The sequence below is a fragment of the Strigops habroptila genome, chromosome 4 (genome assembly GCF_004027225.2).
Source record: "Strigops habroptila isolate Jane chromosome 4, bStrHab1.2.pri, whole genome shotgun sequence".
Taxonomy (NCBI): domain Eukaryota; kingdom Metazoa; phylum Chordata; class Aves; order Psittaciformes; family Psittacidae; genus Strigops; species Strigops habroptila.
Window position 1 is genome coordinate 80293462 of NC_046358.1, and position 17349 is coordinate 80310810.

A 17349-nucleotide genomic window follows, 5' to 3' on the forward strand; every position below is an offset into this window, starting at 1 on the left:
CCAACTGCAATACAGCAAAGCATGGGCTCAATCTCACATGGAATCAACCCTATAAAATATCACATCACCCCATGCCTGCATCCTCCCTGTCTGACACATTGCCACTTGTCCTTTCCTCCCACAAAACTACCCCGTGGCTCCTTCCATGCAGCCATCCTGCACCGTCAGGTACCAAACCCCCTTCCTGGGCTGCTCTGCAAAGCCACAGCCTTTTGGATCCCTGCAAGCTGGTCACAGCTGGGCTACAGTTAGCTGGGATCTGACAGATCTTCTCAGCCCCTGCCAGCTTAATGCCAACTGCTGCACCTCTGACCAGATGTTACCCTCTCCCTATCACTTGTGTGAACGCTCTGTTGTATGAATGATGTTCAACACTGTTGTCAGGACCAGTGGATGAGCAAAGCCCTGCTGTTCCTATCATCTCAAGCCACCTTCGCTCATTTTATTTAAATGAGCAGCTGCACTGGCAGATTCTGGGAGGATTTTGGGGATCTTGGTGATGAGCAGTTCTGCAGCAGAGATCTCTCCACTGGACCACTGCAGCCACAGGAGGGTGTGTGTCTTTAAAACCTTGAGCGTCCTCCTATTATTAAAATAATTTCAAAAAATCAGTGTGGCATGATGCTGTGCAACAGTCAAGCTGCTTGTTCTTTGCACAGCCTCTTAGATCATGTAGAAATAACGTGCATATGCTTTTGGGGCAGAGACCAGAGTTTATTTTAAGAGGTGCTTTAGGATCAGACAGTCACCGCTAGCTCATCACATTTACTATTCAGGATTATTGGACCACAAGTGACCTTTCAGATTCTTAAGACTTGGATTACAAAGGGCTTTACATACTAAGCCTAATGACTTGAATTATAGCCTTAGCATCCTGACAATCAGAACAGGACTATAAGCATTTTACTTTCTTCTATCCACAACACAGCTTGGGCTGGATTTTGAATCCATTACAAGGGTACAACAAGCCAGTGCCCATCATAGTGATCTAGTTGAGTTGCAAGAAAGATAAGATGACCTAGGTAAAGGTCATGTCTGAGAGAAATGGTAGGATTTTCTAGATAAATCTGATGAGACATCTGTCTGCCTTCCTCCAAGACAATTATTTTATCATTTCCAGATATTAAAAAGTCACTCTGAAATGCTACAGCACATTTTTATCCATGGGGCCGCAGTAGCAGGACACAGTATTTTGTCATTTTCAAATCTCTGCAATAAATTTTGTGGGACTGATATTATCTTCCTGTAACTGGCTGAACTAGAAATACTTTTCAAGAAAAAGAATACCTCAAGAAAAAGAATTCAAGTGTCAGCAACTTCTACGGCACCTGATCTTAAGGCATGCATGCTGTAGTTGTCGTTTTCAATCATCATTCACACAGTTCAACATTACAGTGAAATTTGTTTCCTCTCTAAGGTTGTGTTCTTCATTACCTGCATTCAGTTGCCTTTTGCCAGCACCGATGTTGGAGTCCACCGAGCATCCTTCAAATCATTCCTGCAGACAATTCAAAACACCAGTGGCTTGCAAGCTGTATAGCAGGTCAAAAGTTTAATTTGACCAATAAAGCAATTTTATGAGGTATACAAGACCCACAGCAACGATGCAAATAAAGGTTGATTGATGCATTCTGCTGGCTGAAATGCTGCTCTGTTAACAAGGAAGGGGAACATCGGCACAAGCAGAGCAGAAAAGTGTGCAAGACGTGCTGTTTGCAGGAGGACAGCATTCTCACATTCCCTTCGTTCTTTTTGTGGAGCAGCAACCATCTGTAACACTCGAGTCAGGAACAGCATAAACTAAGACTCACCTGCCATGCTTTCATCTTCTGCTGGGACCCCCCTCAAAACAAAACCCAAACAAAAATGAACAGAGACACTCTGTCTGCTCTGTGTTAACAGGGTAATTCAACAAGAGTCAGTATTTTCTCATTAAACAATGTCAAAGATACTCTTGATCTCTCTGCGGTCACTTTTTTCCCCTCCCTTTGTCCAAAGACAGCTGAGATAATAAAAAATAACTTGGAAAACAAAGAGGGAATCCCTGGGTTTTTTCAGAGAGCCAATGAGTATTTTCAAGGACCGAACCAATCTCTGGAAATAATCGTCAAGTTCACTGTAGTTTTCCTTCCACAAACTGTGTTCTGCAGTTGGCAGTCTTGGCTTTTCAAAAGAAAAGTGATACAATGAAGTGCAGAGAGCTAGTTCATGCCATATCACTGCACAGGTGATAATTTTCGAATGAGTTTTGTTTAAATATCACAGACTCAGAATCCAGGTATCTACACCTGGCTTATTTCAAAATACATGTTAACTTCTGCATTGCCTAACTTTGATGAGCTGTTTTGCTCCTCATCTTCTTTGCTAATTCAGTCAGATGAACTTTTCCATGCATCAGTTAAAGTAAGTTATAATCTGCTCAGGAGCTTGTACAGGAAGGAAAGAAGGATCCTGCTGCAATATTCATAATGCAACCATCCGCTCACTGCAGAATTTCCATCTCTGAGATTAAGCAGCATATTAAAAGCATTGGAAATAAAAATTATCTAAAGGGTTTTCTTTTTTTTGATTAAAAAAAACATCTGTCAACAGAATGAATTCGGATTGAGGTATGTGCCCCCTACAAACAGTACAAGGACATCATTTCTAAGAGCAGCTATCACTGTGGCTGCACCTTCACTGAATTTACCCTTCAAACTGCTGTAGCCAGGTGTTTCCTTCATGGGACTGGAAGTGGGATGGGACGAAAACAGATCATGCTTCTGGGGTGAGTTTCAAGTTCATCCACAATGACTTCAACAGCTTCTCCAGTACCTATAAGCAGCAGAACATGTCCAAGGGATTGCAGCCATCCAGAGGTTTTATAGGCTGCTGTGAAGACACAGATACTCTGTATTTCTATTATAGTAACATGATCATCACAAAAAGTGAAGGACTAGAAGTCCTTTCTTGGGCTGATCACCTTCACTGGTGACATCTTCTTTGAGATGTCACCAGTGAAGTGAACTGGTTTGATGATGCTGCTGAGCACGCTTAGATTTGACCTATTTAATGCCAGCAGTTTGTACACAGAGCCTTGCTTAAGCCAACCCTGGTATTTTCAACTCTTCTGGCCCTAAGCGCTAAGCACAAGCAAGAGTTCAGAGAAGCTCTGTATTTATTCTTTCCGGCGTATCTCAGTGCCCCATTAAACAAGGACAAAAGATTTCCTTATGTAATAGGGATAGTATTTGTTATTTTTAACGTTATGGCAGCCAGGATTTGTGCCAGGTGGCATTTTGCCTTAACCAGGCAACTTCAGGAGGTTACATTTCTGGCTGTCATCCTTGCCCTCTGGTATGTTTGATGCCCATACATGGTTTCTTGGCTCTCTGTCGCCATGTCTATCTGTTAGCCTGTATTTGTGACAGCTCACGGATATACCAGTCTTATTTAACACAGTAAATCAGGGTGCTGGGCAATCACTTCAAGGATCCTGCATGAGCTTCTGCTTCCAATAAAGGGTACTCTCTTTGTGAAATTCATGATATCTATTTATACGTATCTATGCTACCAGAGAAACACTATCACTGTAGCTTAAGTTTTCAATATGCCAAAATAGCTTTAAAATGGCTTGTTTAGTCAAATTAAGCCCACAGAAAGTGGACAAATAAAATGGTTGCACCTCTCAGCAGCTCAAGACTGAAAACAGGCAGCAAGGCCAAGGAAGGCATTAAGCTGTGGGCTGAGCATCCTGAGCAGACGAGATTCTGTGGCCTCATGTCCCAAAGCGCTCCACAAACAATGCTGCTCACTTGCAAATTCCATAAGCAGCATCACTGTACTGGATTCTGGCAATTTCATGGAGCTTAAGAAAGCCTGGCTGATACAAAGGATGCTGCCAAAGCCTTTTGTATCTCTAGACCAGTACATGGAAACTGTGTCAACATCCTCCTTTGGGTCCAAAGATGCTCAACAGCAAAGGATGATTTTCACAGTGCTGTAGCTAGACTGAGCTATTTACAAGCAAATGAGAGTGACAGATTCTGTGTGCTATGGCTTTCAAGTCTATAAAATGCACGTGGGATCATGAGGAGAAGAGATGCAAATTGTCACTGCAAAAGGCTACATGGTATTTCAATTAGCAGCAAACCTTCTTCAAAAAATCTGAATAACTAAAGCTAATAGGAAATATAATTCCACCTTCTTATGAATAGGAGAGTTACTTGGAATCTTCAACTATGTGCTCACATAATTTAGGGGTTTTTACTTGTTTGCTTCTAACACAATCCCTGTTCATTCAGTCTCCAGGCTGGAAGCACAGAGAGGTAGAAGTTGAATTCTTCTGGCCATTTATATACATGTGGCATTTCTTGGCCTTTTAAGTATTTGATTTTGAAACCTATTTAACTTTTTGACGTAGGTGTTTTCGTGGGTTTTGTTGGGGAATGCCAAAAATTTTCTGCATGTAGGGGAAAAAAAAAATCAATAAGAGAAACTGTGTGACTGTTGTTCTGTTTTTAACTGAAGGGCCCTCCCTCTATGTCTATACCACCAAACTTTCTTAGTAGCACAAGCTTCTTATTCAGCTTTGTTTTGACAAAGAAAGATAAACCACTGTTTTGCTTTGCCCTCCCCCCACCATTTACTCAGTGGTTTTATTTAGTTTGGTATTCCCTGCTCCTCGGAGGGGAAAACAAACATATTTTGAAAAAATCATTATTTTTGACCTTATTAAGTTGTTGACTATGTATGTTCTTATGAGGAATTTAAAATAGAATGCAATTATAAATTACTGCTAAAACGAGCTTGTCCTGCAAAGGCAAGGACATTTAATTGTGTCCTTGTATGACTGGAATCACTGTAAACAACTAATATTCCTATTTGCAGGGACAGAAATAACTAGCTCATTCAGCTGTACAGAAAGGAAGACATAAAAGGAAACCAAAGGCTAAACCAGAATAAGCCACTGGAAAGTCTTATGTCAACAAAACTGGATATAAATTAAGTAACATCAATGCAGTATTTTGACTGCAAATGAACCAGAATATTAAAATAGGTTTTAAAAGGAACATTTGTGATGAAACATCTATGACTAGTTCCTATACCAAACGAATAGGAAAGTTCCTGCTTATTTCTTCTGTGCAGGATCAAACCCACACAGCAAAGTTGTTTCTCTAAGCTTTACTATTATTTTGTAGACCTAAATTTTTAAATCGAGAATTGTAGCAGAACTGCAAAGAAAACACTGAATAAATGACTTATCAGTCACACACAATGGAAAATGACATAATTAGAGGTTGCATCACACCACATAGGCGTGAAGGAGTAAAATTGAAATTACACAGACAATTTCCATTCTTATGTTTTCCAATTTTCTGAGTGCTTGACTTTGCAACTTAAATCTCTTTCATGATTGTTTTTTTCTGACATGGAATTGCAGATACGTGAGTAGATTTTAATGTTCATTACTTTGCCTTACTCAGTGGCAAAAGTGAAGAAAACCCAAACAAACCAACCCTAAGCTCAAACCGAAGTGCATTTCTAAGCTATTGGAAATGATGGGGGATGAGTCAGGAGTCATCTTGCTTTAAAATCAACAGAAACACAGCAGAGCTATTCTCCAGTGAGAGGAAATAAGGAAATAAGCTACACATTCAACAGCTACAACACACCCTTTCCAAATATGAACAGAGAATTCATTTAGCCAGTAATTTTATAACCATGATAACAAATTAAAATTGGGGGCAGACAACTGAGAACCAAGAAGATGCACAATCCATAGCAAGGATCAGCCAAATTAAAGGGAACTTTCTACATTGTCAATTTTTGAGTAATTAGTACTTCCATTAGAGGCACAGTTCCAGCTTTAAGCAATTCTAAGTAATTACTGTTCCTTTATTTCGCCTAGAAGTCCTGACTTCAGCATTCTCTTAGGATATGAATTCTTCTAGCCAGAGCTACACAATACAGATTAACTCAACTAGAAGACAATTAGAGTGGGCAGATGAAGATGAAATTTGTCAGTCTGCACACACTGTTACTTCTAGCCTTGGATGCAATTTTTATTAACACAGTAGACTGATTTAAACAGAGGCAGAGACATGGTTTTGTCCTATCTTTATCCGTACGATTGCCTAAGCTATAAGTGATGCTGAGATCTGAAAATTCTACATGACCAAATGACAAAGTGAATGAAGTGCCAGATTATATCTTCCTGTGCAGCTTCGACCAGCTACAGGAATTCAATAACTGATTATACACTTAATAACTTAAAATACATGATGGAGGAAATCTTGCTATACTTATTCATCATGTAATGCAAATTCCTAGATGAAAATGCCCAGCTGAGCAGGAAGCAGAAGCTGGCCTGGTGGTGAGCATATGGAAAAAAGAGAATTTGATTGCCAGAGATGTTATTGCATTTGCATGCTGTGTTGGATAAGCTGTCTGGGTGCTCACAATCTTGTCTCTAAAATGGGCCTGAAAATACATCTCTCCCAAAAATGTGTTTGTTTTTACTTTTTATGGGTGTTTTGATGATGACTTGTTTGCCAACCGGTTGAGGATTCTTAAGAAAAGGGGCAAAGTAAAAAAGCAAAATGCAATTAAGTGTCCTTCCTTATTTGCACTACAACATCAAGTATAAGACAACACTTAAAATATTTCATATTGAGCTTTGAAACCTAAGACATGCTCAGTAACAATGCAAAGCAGAAGTTTTACAAGCCTTTTACCCGATTTCGAGACACCACTGACCACTGAACCGTAGCATACACCAAGAGACACGTGGCAAAGAACATCATACTTTGCCTTCTCTACTGAACACAAACATAGCAACAATTACCTTAGTTTTTAACTTCCGAATTTTCTGTAGCTGTAAGAAGCAGAGGCCAAAGACTATGTCCTTCACCCAGGAATCTGTAGCACCGAAGGAAAAGTTGGAACTGCAGCTGAGGAAGAGGAGAGCAGAGCAGGACCTCACTCACAGAGGTCTTTTACTGCACTGGTGAGAGGCTTTAACTGTTCTTTTCCAAATATTATTGTTCACATGGACTCCAGACTGGCAGGCCTTATGTGCTTTTAATATTGATTGCTATAAAAAGAAATATGATGTTCTTGATCTACAAAGCCTCACTTCTCACAGATTTGTCAGTGCTTGCACATGATCAAAACTAAGGTCCAAGAAAGGCAAATCTTGCCAAATCTGTCAAAATCATAAAAGGTTCACATCTTTTTGCTGGGAGCTTACCTTTACAATCTTTTTTATAAGTCCTCTCCAAAATATAGTGCAAAATACAGTTGTAACATTCTTGTGCTTTTCGGCTACGAGGTATATTAAAAGCACAATGAGGACTCACAGTTTTGTGTGACTGGGAAATCAAAAGTGGCAATTTTCAAATCTCTCTAAAGAGAACACGAATTCTTCTCTGACATCATTTAAGCTGAAAAAAAGACACTTTGAAAACTTCATCTGTGAGAAATTCCTATTTTTCCTGATGGAAAGAAAAATGTATCAGGTCATGCTTGGAGTGACAGCAGTTTTTCCCAGCTGCATATTCTCAGACATAAAATACAAGGTCCAATGATCTTTCACAAGTTCACTAAATGTCAGTATCACTTCTCTTTATTACAGATCCTTTTCACCAACTTTTAAACTGCGAGGTCAGTTTTATATAGCTCTGGGCCTCAAAAAGCTCTAGGCCTTTGCTGCATCCTCTGCAGCCCCCATCCAACCTCTGCCCCATGGTAACTGGAACAGTACCTGAGCTGCTGCTGAGGGATCAGCAGCTCAGCAGAGAGGCTGTTCACTGCTGCTGAATTCTGCTGGAGTATCCATCACAGTTATTGTGTTAGAGCAGGACATGCTGGTCCCTAGTCTTTTTTGGCTGAAAACATCACCTTCAAGAAGTCAGAAAGCGTAAGTTATTTGTTACTAGCAATATATTTCATACTTCTAAAGATTTGCACTAATCCATGACTGTGAAGGCTGTCAAATCCACTCAAATGCTTCTTATTGAAAAATTAGGCCTGCATATCCATAGATCCTTCCCTCCTCCCCTCACCCAAATTAAAGCTGTAATTCCCAAAGACAGCCACTCTTCTTAAACACTACACATTTCATATAGTTGTTATTAATAAAGTATGAACAATGTTTGCAGAAACATTAAAGAATCAGGTCAAGAACAGTGACTGAATACAAGTGTTATTAAATAAGCCAATCATCCAACTTTTGAGTAATTAATGTCCTTGTTTTCTACTTGAAAGCCTCATATTTTCAGCATGTTCACAGGAGACAAATGTCTCACGTCAAAGCAAATGAACACAAATTAACTCTTTTGGACGCCAGTTACATGAGAAAGACAAAAATGCAATATTGGCAGGCTGGCTACAAAATGTTGCAGCACAGCACTTCTCATCGTAGGGTAAGTTTTGGTACAATCAGATGACTTCACTACATATAGTCAAAGGATTTAGTCTGTTCCCATCTGTGCATTATCTGAATATCTAAACAATTGCCATAATGCATTTGAAAACTTTAAAATATAAAAGGAAAACTAACAAAGCTGATGGTATCTCCAGATCACCGTGTGAAGTACTAATAAGCAACTGTGTTATACAACCCATGTTCAACAGACTGAAAATGATCTTTCCCAAATCCAAATGACATACTTCTAAAGCTGAAAGTGATAGATTACAGCTGGCTGAGCAAGCACTGTACTGTATGCTCATTTTAAAAGCTGCCATTGTAAAAGACCCTCCAGGTTTTTTGCTGGTTCCTTTGCACTTCTTATTAAGAACTGTAAAGCTCCTCTTATTTAACAGTAATTACAGGGGGAGGTGGAGAAAAACTTACAAGAAAGAGAGGTTTATTTTTCTAAAGATAGGCACTTCAGATTACTTTTAATAACATGTCTACGGACCAAATATGTTATTTTTATTTTATCACCTCAAAACAGGATAAATATTTGCAATTGTAAAAACTTACGTGTACAAAATCTGAACACCCAGTATTAGGATACATACAGTATTAGGATTCTTATTAGAAAATATGTCTCTACAACCAATTTATAGTCTCTGTATATGACAACCTGTTCTTCTCTCCACCAGGCAACTGTTAAGACAGAAAAACAGTCTCAGGACAGCAGCTGCAGAACTTGACGTATGCGCTCGCACTTCTCCAAGAGGTCTGGGTCTTCTGCATTGGCATCATCGAATTCCTTCATAAAAGCTTCAGCTTTCTGCACAGTTAAGTCTCGTGCATTGCCTTGAAGCCCTTGCAGATAATCCAGTAAAATGGTGAAATACTTGTCTGGAACCTTTAAAGAAAAATCAAGAAGAAAATAAAACCAACTGTTTAACTTTCTTCTCTCTTAATACTCATTCACAATCATGTCAAAACACCACCTGAAAGATAATTAGAACTGCATGGGCTTTTGTGTTTGCCAGTGCCCACCTCTGAGTGGAAGTGTTTCTTGCCAAGGTTCAAGCTGCTGGGAGGGATGGACCGTGGTGAGAGGACTGTCATGTGCTCAGATGGGCAAAGCATCTGAGAGGAAATTCTAAGCAGATGTGGAAACGCTGATCAGCAAATGCAAACACCCCTGACAATGAGCTCAAGGCTGAGAGTTGTTGGTATTAAAAAAACCCAACTACTAGCCAAATCCTACTTTTGGAAACATGTATGCAAACCCTACCAAATTCAGTGAGAATTGCATGCACATGTCTGAGGAAAGAATTTTGCGGGAATTACCCTCGCCCCTACCCAAAGTCATTTGTTTGCTGAGATGAGACACCACCCACCATCAAACACTTTGACAGAATACTCATACAAAGGAAAAGAATTCGATTTGAAAAACAAATTGAAATTCAGACATATGGAAATAATTTTTAAATCATGCTGACTAAAACTGATAGGCTCTACTAACAGGCCTAACATTAAAAGCAGTTTAGTCATCTCCAGTTGCATTACCTCCATTTCACTTCCTTTCTAATTAACTAGTCACAGGTTAAATTTTAGCTTATCGGGTACAACATACAACTTAAATGAACATTACATTAAATAATCTTGGCACTAGCCTAGCAAAGGCTGCTGAATTATTTATTCGATATTTCAAACCAGTGTATTTTCAAAAGCATTAGGTGAACAGATCTGCACTGAAGCATATCTTAACTTTATGTTGTGTATCTATGGAACAGATTTCAGCCAGTAAGAGAATATTTTTGCTGTGAATCAGGAGATGTTAAAATGACCTAATCCTGCAGATATTTTCCTCCATGTTTAACTTTACACATATAACTTGACATGAGTCAAGTTAAACACATACGTAAGTATTTAAAGGATTGGAGACTCATTATTCGAGGGCTGTTTCAATTCTGCAAAGTATCAACATTTCAGAGAAGACAGAGCTTCAACAGATACTTAATTTATAACTTAGTTCTCCACTGACATTTGGCAGCGTAACTTTGATCACTGAAACTTCTATCACTCCAAAAGAAGAGGAAGAAGGAATATTCCAACAGTGCCTTCATCAATCAGGGGTACTTCAAAGTAATAAATCAAAACTAAAGTCTGCATTTAGCCTCATCACTTCTACACTATGGAAAACTTCCTAATTCTTCACACAAACACTCCTGCATTAAAGAAACAATACAGATACAAAAAAAAATATTTTACAGTGACTAACACTGAAACAGATGGTATGTGAAGTGTTGCTATAATATACAAATTAAACACATTTAAACATAATGAAAAATGCCTATATTTTTGCAACCTTTTTACTCAGAGTAAGCTGGTACAAATAACAAGCAAAGACATTCAGATACAAGCAATCTTGGCATGATAGTGCTCCTTTAATGCAGATGCTCAGTACAGGGTTTTTAAAGCTCAGCAACATTTCTATGTTTCAAACCTTAGCCAAGTTATCTACGCAATTTACACCTCTTGTTCTCAGACCTTGTGGTATAGTCATATCTCACTCCGTGGAATTAGTTATTATTGTATCATTTAAGCAAAGTGCTTGAAGGCACAATTAAAAGCCTACTCTAAACTTAGAAATACTAAGTGTGCAGACAGACATGTGGCTGCCTGAAGCCTAGAAAACATGTAGTATTTTGCCCTAAGGATAAGTGCTCAAGTGTTCAGAAAGTCTGATTTTTTGTTTTAACGCAGCTATTAGGTTTATCTCAGCAAAAGCTTACCTCCTCAAAAGCAAAAGCCTCAAAGAGGTAAGATAGTATCATATTTCCTCTTAACTTAGACATACAATAGAGCTGGACCAGCAAAAGTGGTGGCAAAACTAATGAAATTCAATTTTAATTATCAAATACAGTAGTACAAGACCTGAATTTCAGGGACTCTTGGTGTGGTTTTATAGGAAGGAACACAATCTGTCTTCTAAGATCAGTTTTTGGGCTGGCTTGAAATTGGATATCCAGATCTCCCACCACGGCTCTGGCAAGTGGAAGTGATGCTTATGGGATTTTATTATTATTCTTTTTTTAAACTGCTTTGACATTTTTCTTGTTTCTTTTCTCTCTCACACACTAACCTTGCCTCTGTTCTCTTACCAGCTAATATGCACTGGAGCTAACATGGAAATATCCCAAAATAATTACTGTCATCAGGGAAAAAGGGCTGAAACACTACAGAATAGTAGCAGGAAAAGAACAGTTATCACTTTTAAATTATACTATGTAACTCTGGAGGTTTCACGCTTTTTAGACTTGCAGATGCCCACAGGTTTTGCAAAACAAATACAGGTATCTGCACAGAGAACTTCAGCTTACTGCAGCCAAGCTTGCTTTCCTCAGTCACCTTCTGAGGAAGCTTCGGAAACCCCTCCAGGCCCCTGCAGCCGAGAAGCTGAAGACAGCTGATGTAGTTCCTTTCTAAAAATGCTGTGCCAGATGACAAGGATCAACAAATGATGTAGTGTTTATTTTATACGGAATCCTGAAGCAGTATGTACACTGTAGGTATACGGGCTTGGCTTGGAAGCTGTCAGCCAACCACCAGATGGATTTTAAAGGGACATTAAAAAAAGCCTCACGTTGCAAAGGATTTTAAAACCTTAACTTGTTTCTCATAGAAAGAGGCCTATCAGTACAAGAAACTCAATTCACTCCTTTGCATGGCTTTTCAGTAGGCATCCAAGTGACACCATGAGATCAAAGATGCTGTTGAGGAAGGAAAGAAACTCATGTCTCCTTCTGTATTTTAGTCATGCTTGGATGGATATCCAACAGATTTTATTCTGTCATGGATAGGAAGTTGAATTGCATATAAAAAATATTCAAATGAAGATGGTCTGCCCTTCCCACAGTCCTGATGAAGAAAGAGACTTCATCATCTGCTTAATTACAAGCACTTGAGCAGTTCTACTAACTACTGCATCTGAATGCAGATGTTAATCATTATGTAAAGTTCATATTCAATGCATCTCTGATTATTAAAATACAAAATATGTGAATTTAAATAAATCATAGCACTTTCAGCAGATTAAAAAAAGGGGAAGTTTCATTTCAGTGTTGAGAAATAAGGAGTTAAGCTGTGTTTTGATATATAACACAAATGCTACTTACAGTTGATTATTTCCCAGTATATTTCAACACAAAACCCAAAGTAAACAGGTAAAAAACTAAAACCATCATTCATTCTGCTCTGTAAAACGATTTCTAGGTAGTTTTAAAGAGCCTACACTGATTCTGAAGGGTTGATAAAGACTTTTACAGGAACAACTTAAAAACAGAAGTGCAAAAAACCTAGATACCTACAATCAAATTTGTATTCTGCAACTAATCTCTTTCAAGTCTGATATTCTGTGAACACTTTTGCCCTTATGAAACTCTGCTTTTAATTATCTGGTTCTCTAAAAGTATTTTTATCATAAAGGTAACACCCTATGTCAGGTGATTGTCTTAAGAGCTGCTGAGTAATTTGGGTTAGGAAGATTGGTAATATTCAAATCCTGAAGCGCACACAAAAAATCAGCAAAACCTAACTGAATGTCAACTAAATGAATCAACAAGAAAGGCCCTGTGCAAACAGCTGGATGTTTGCTCTACTGAACAACACAATGAATGACTGGAAACCCCCATTCAACACCACAATGGCCGGATGCTTATTGGAAATTCAATCTATGTTGGTTTTTAAGTTATGAAATGAATGGATTTCAGTAATGAGGCAAGCTTATCTTCTGGTTATACTTTATGCTTTTCACAATCAACATCAGGTTTCACTTATATTTTAATGAGAAAGCTATTTTAACATCTTGGCAAGATGGCTGCACATCTTATATGGAGCCAGAGATATCTAAAGCAATATGAGAATCACAATTTATAGTATTGGGTTCCACATTGAGAAATTAAGGATGACTCAAATTCTCAGTAAACTCCAGATTTATATAAAACATTAATCTGCTCTATTTATGCTTGACATATATCAAGTATAAAAATGACATATATAAAGTATAAAATTCTAGTGTACACAGGGGAATGATCACCAACAAAAGAAAAAGATTAATTACAAGCAATCAAAAAGATTCCAGATTTTATTAAAAACAAAAGTAACTGATTTATAAATTATTTAAAAACTATTAGCAAAGTGCATGGCTACTACTGGCAACTTTTTGTTAATAAAAATAGCTACAACTAATGTATAAAACTTTACATCATATTTGTTCTGAGAAGAAGCAGCATTAATACAAACCTTCTCTTTATCATACATGTGCAAGAGAAGCCAGGTTTGTCTTGTCTTTTGAAACTTCCATTCTTCTGGGTTTTCAGACCAGCTGTAGTAAAAAAAAAGTACATTAAATACCATGATTGAAACATTAATTATTAATAAAATATTTCCTACAATGACTCCATGTAACTTTATATGCACGACATAGAGTTTCATGACACTCTGTGAAACAGATACTAGCATGCATGTTGTGTGAGTGGCCAAAAAGAACACAACGAACAGCTACTGGGCTTCCGTGCAAGAAGTGAAAAGATTATAGGAAGACGACATGGCCAAAACTGTCACAAATTTTCATCAGAAAGCACTTTTTCCTTGAAGTTAAAAATCAAGACCCACTCCTCAGCTTTGACCAATCCTTTATGAGAGGTCATTGCCCTCATTTGACCCACAACAACCAAATCCTTACCCCAGCTGCAGGGCTACTTGACTATGCAGGGAGATGGAGGGGACAAGGAATCAAGTTTGGGTTTCAGTAAGCTGGTATTTCACTATAAATTGACATGAAATTAAGCAGGCTCTAAAGGACTGGAAGGAGAGACTCATGCTACACAGTCACCTCAACAAAGGCTGAAGCCCATCACAGATGACTATTCTAGAGTAGAGAAAAATCTTTCTTTAGGAGCATATGTTTTAAGGCTGGGATTTGTCTAAAAGTGACTTAAATATTGGTGTTCACAGCACAGGAAAGTGCTTTTTAGGTCTCACTCTCCCCAGGAATTCTGATTCTAATATGTAGCTCAAAACTTCAGGCTGCTTCAATACTGTTAAATTGAGTGGATAAAACAAATGATTAACATCTGCAGATGTTCTTGGACTATTTAGCGAACACATTTTAAATATGCAAAGTTTTAGCTGGGTTAAAATGTCACAATTACGTACATCTTGAACATGATTTTAAAGCTGGTATAATCTGTTTTAGGTGAAGAAAGAGACCTTTATTTCTATAAACAAAGAGCAAGCTAGCAAATCTCACTATAAAGTCTGCTTTTTAAAAGAATGTGCTTGAAAATTAGCATCTTACTATGTACAAAATCTGTCAGTACACTGAAATATCATTTAAAGATCCAGAAGAAAATCTATGAGGAGAAAAAACAGAAATTTTTACACTTATTTGATTTTTCTCTAAAAAACAAGTCTCCAGAGGGTAGCATTCATGATGCCTTTAATGTTCCAGCTTGTTTTACACAGCAACAGAGAGCAGAGAAATCAATTGAAAAGCCAGCTGGGTATGAGAATTAGTATTGTTTAAACACTGCCAAGTCTAATAAAGCAAAAGTCCTCATATTCAGTGAATGTTGCACCAGCAAATACATTTTTCAGTCAATTCAATGAAAGAGGAAAAACCAAGACCACAAATTTGTGCAGAAAAGTTTCATGGAAGTCCCTGCAGAAAACCCAAAGAAAAAAAAACTTATTGTCTTGATTTTCAAATTCATGATAAAGAAAAAGCAGCAACAAGTCATTAGGGTTATGACCAGCTAAACTCAATAAAAATGTCTGTAACCAACATATAAGGTAAAACTCAGACAAATAACAGGAAGGATAAACAAAACACAAATAACCACAAAATATCATAGTCAAATTAAATCCACAAATAAACTGATTTAGAGGTCTCCTTTGGGACATTGCAGTAAATGGGCAAAAGTTTGCAAAACAAATATTGCACAAAACCAGAAGCCCAAAAGCTGACTGCCAAAAGTTACAGAATTAAATAAAACAATATTATTATCGAGAAACCATCATTCTCCCATCACCACCAACCTAGAAACCAAAGTATGTGCAAAATAAAGCTCATTCAACCCTCGGTGTCACTTGGCTTTGCAGCAACATGCCCAACTGAACAACAACTGTCAAAATACACCACCTGTAAAGTAAGGAGTTGACAGAGAATGGACTCTTCATTAGGGACTGTAGTGGTAGGACAAGGGGTAATGGCTTCAAACTTAAACAGGGGAAGTTTAGATTAGATATAAGGAAGAAGTTATTCACAGTGAGGGTGGTGAGGCGCTGGAATGGGTTGACCAAGAAAGTTGTGAATGCTCCATCCCTGGCGGTATTCAAGGCCAGGCTGGACAGTGCCTTGGGCGACACTGTTTAGTGCAAGGTGTCCCTGCCCATGGCAGGGGGGTTGGAACTAGATGATCTTAAGGTCCTTTCCAACCCTAACTATTCTATGATTCTATGATCCTATGAAGTAAAAAGGGCTTTTCTTGTGGGTGCAGTTTCTGGGGAAAGGAAACGCAGTAGCTCCTAACTGAGAAACTGGAACTTCTGCAGGAAGTAATGCAGCAAGACTATTAAGTCCTTCAAAAAACACCCCAAAAGACAATGATGGTGCTTGCTGTTAAAAGAAACCCATTCTTTTATGAGGTTCATCCTTCTGAACAACTACACGGAAGATGTTATACGAAATGCTGTCTATTTGCACACATGAAGAAGAAGGTAAGTTTCAAATCAGTTTTTATGTTAAATAAACCTGGAAGCAGTTTCCATTTTAATCTCTGCAAGGTGACAAGAACAAGTTGAATGACATATCTGTGACTGCATCCTGTGAAAACAGTCCTTCTTCTAACGAAAACCTTTAACATGTTTTTATTTCTTTAAACCATACTATGTATCTATGTATTTGTGATTATATTCTTTGGTTAGACACACCTACATAGTACTCTGACTATTTTATTCTCTGCTAGTTTTACGTTTCTATCACTTACAGTATCACCTGACGACTGTTAGACATTAACGTGAAAAATACAGCCTGATTTGACTAATCTCCTATAAAGCTACAGGATGTTAAAATATCTTTATTACCTAGTTTATAAACAACTGAGACCAACAGAAGAGTGCACTATAAGGTTAATTGCTCTTATTAGCCTATTACCAAAACCATATGCTCTCTTCTAAATGTTAAGGCAAGCCATTATACTTCTGCATCTAAGACCCCACATTGACTTTCACTCTAGTGAACTCTCCTGTAGGAAGAAACAGAAGTTTCAACTAGTCTTCCTGAAAGGTTTTGCTCTATATACACCATAATAACTGATATAAATAACAAATTCTTTAACATTAGCAACGGCAGGAAATAACGTTTGTGCCTATTATAGCACTGGAGCTGCACAAACCATTTCTTTTGCTTTGCATTCTGTCCAGTTAGACTCAAATGCTAAATGAGTACGGTAAAAAGAGTAGTATTTTCCTTAATAGACTATGGGTGTACTCATATTTTCAGAGAATGCTCCCAAGTTTTTAACTGGTACTTTAACCATGGCTGCATCAATTCTTGTTTCTCCCCCTTCAGGAAAATGGTCCCTCTCTTAACTGTAATTCCTATCAAACTGTGTGCAAAATACTCATGATAATGGATGCACAACCTTTAAGACAGATAACCTGAGGTTGCTCCCTGTAATTGCCCCCCCCAGCAGTTATTAAAAGTTTTCCACTGATTCCTATGACTATGACAGCTTTTTTCCTACTATGACAGCTTTAAAACCTATGGAAAGTATCGCTCCATGACAGAGTGAGAGGGGTGTCTTGTTTATCAGAATGACATCATTAGTACATTTTTAGAAATGTTCAACTTTTAAACTACAAAAGTTGAAGCTCTGTAACACAAGAGAAGTCTCATT

The 17349-nt window shown here is 38.0% G+C and overlaps 1 protein-coding gene across 1 annotated transcript in view; it reads right to left on the reverse strand.

The window, feature by feature from the left end:
* Positions 1 to 8071: 8071 nt before the first annotated feature.
* C4H7orf50 (chromosome 4 C7orf50 homolog) overlaps positions 8072 to 17349 on the reverse strand; it is a 32681-nt gene continuing 23403 nt past the window's right edge. Inside the window, exons 3-4 of the mRNA XM_030485135.1 lie at positions 13691 to 13772; positions 8072 to 9299 (exon numbers count right to left, since the gene is read on the reverse strand). Coding sequence (XP_030340995.1) covers positions 9117 to 9299; positions 13691 to 13772 — 265 coding nt within the window. The 3' untranslated portion in view covers positions 8072 to 9116. The remainder of the gene's footprint in view (positions 9300 to 13690; positions 13773 to 17349) is intronic.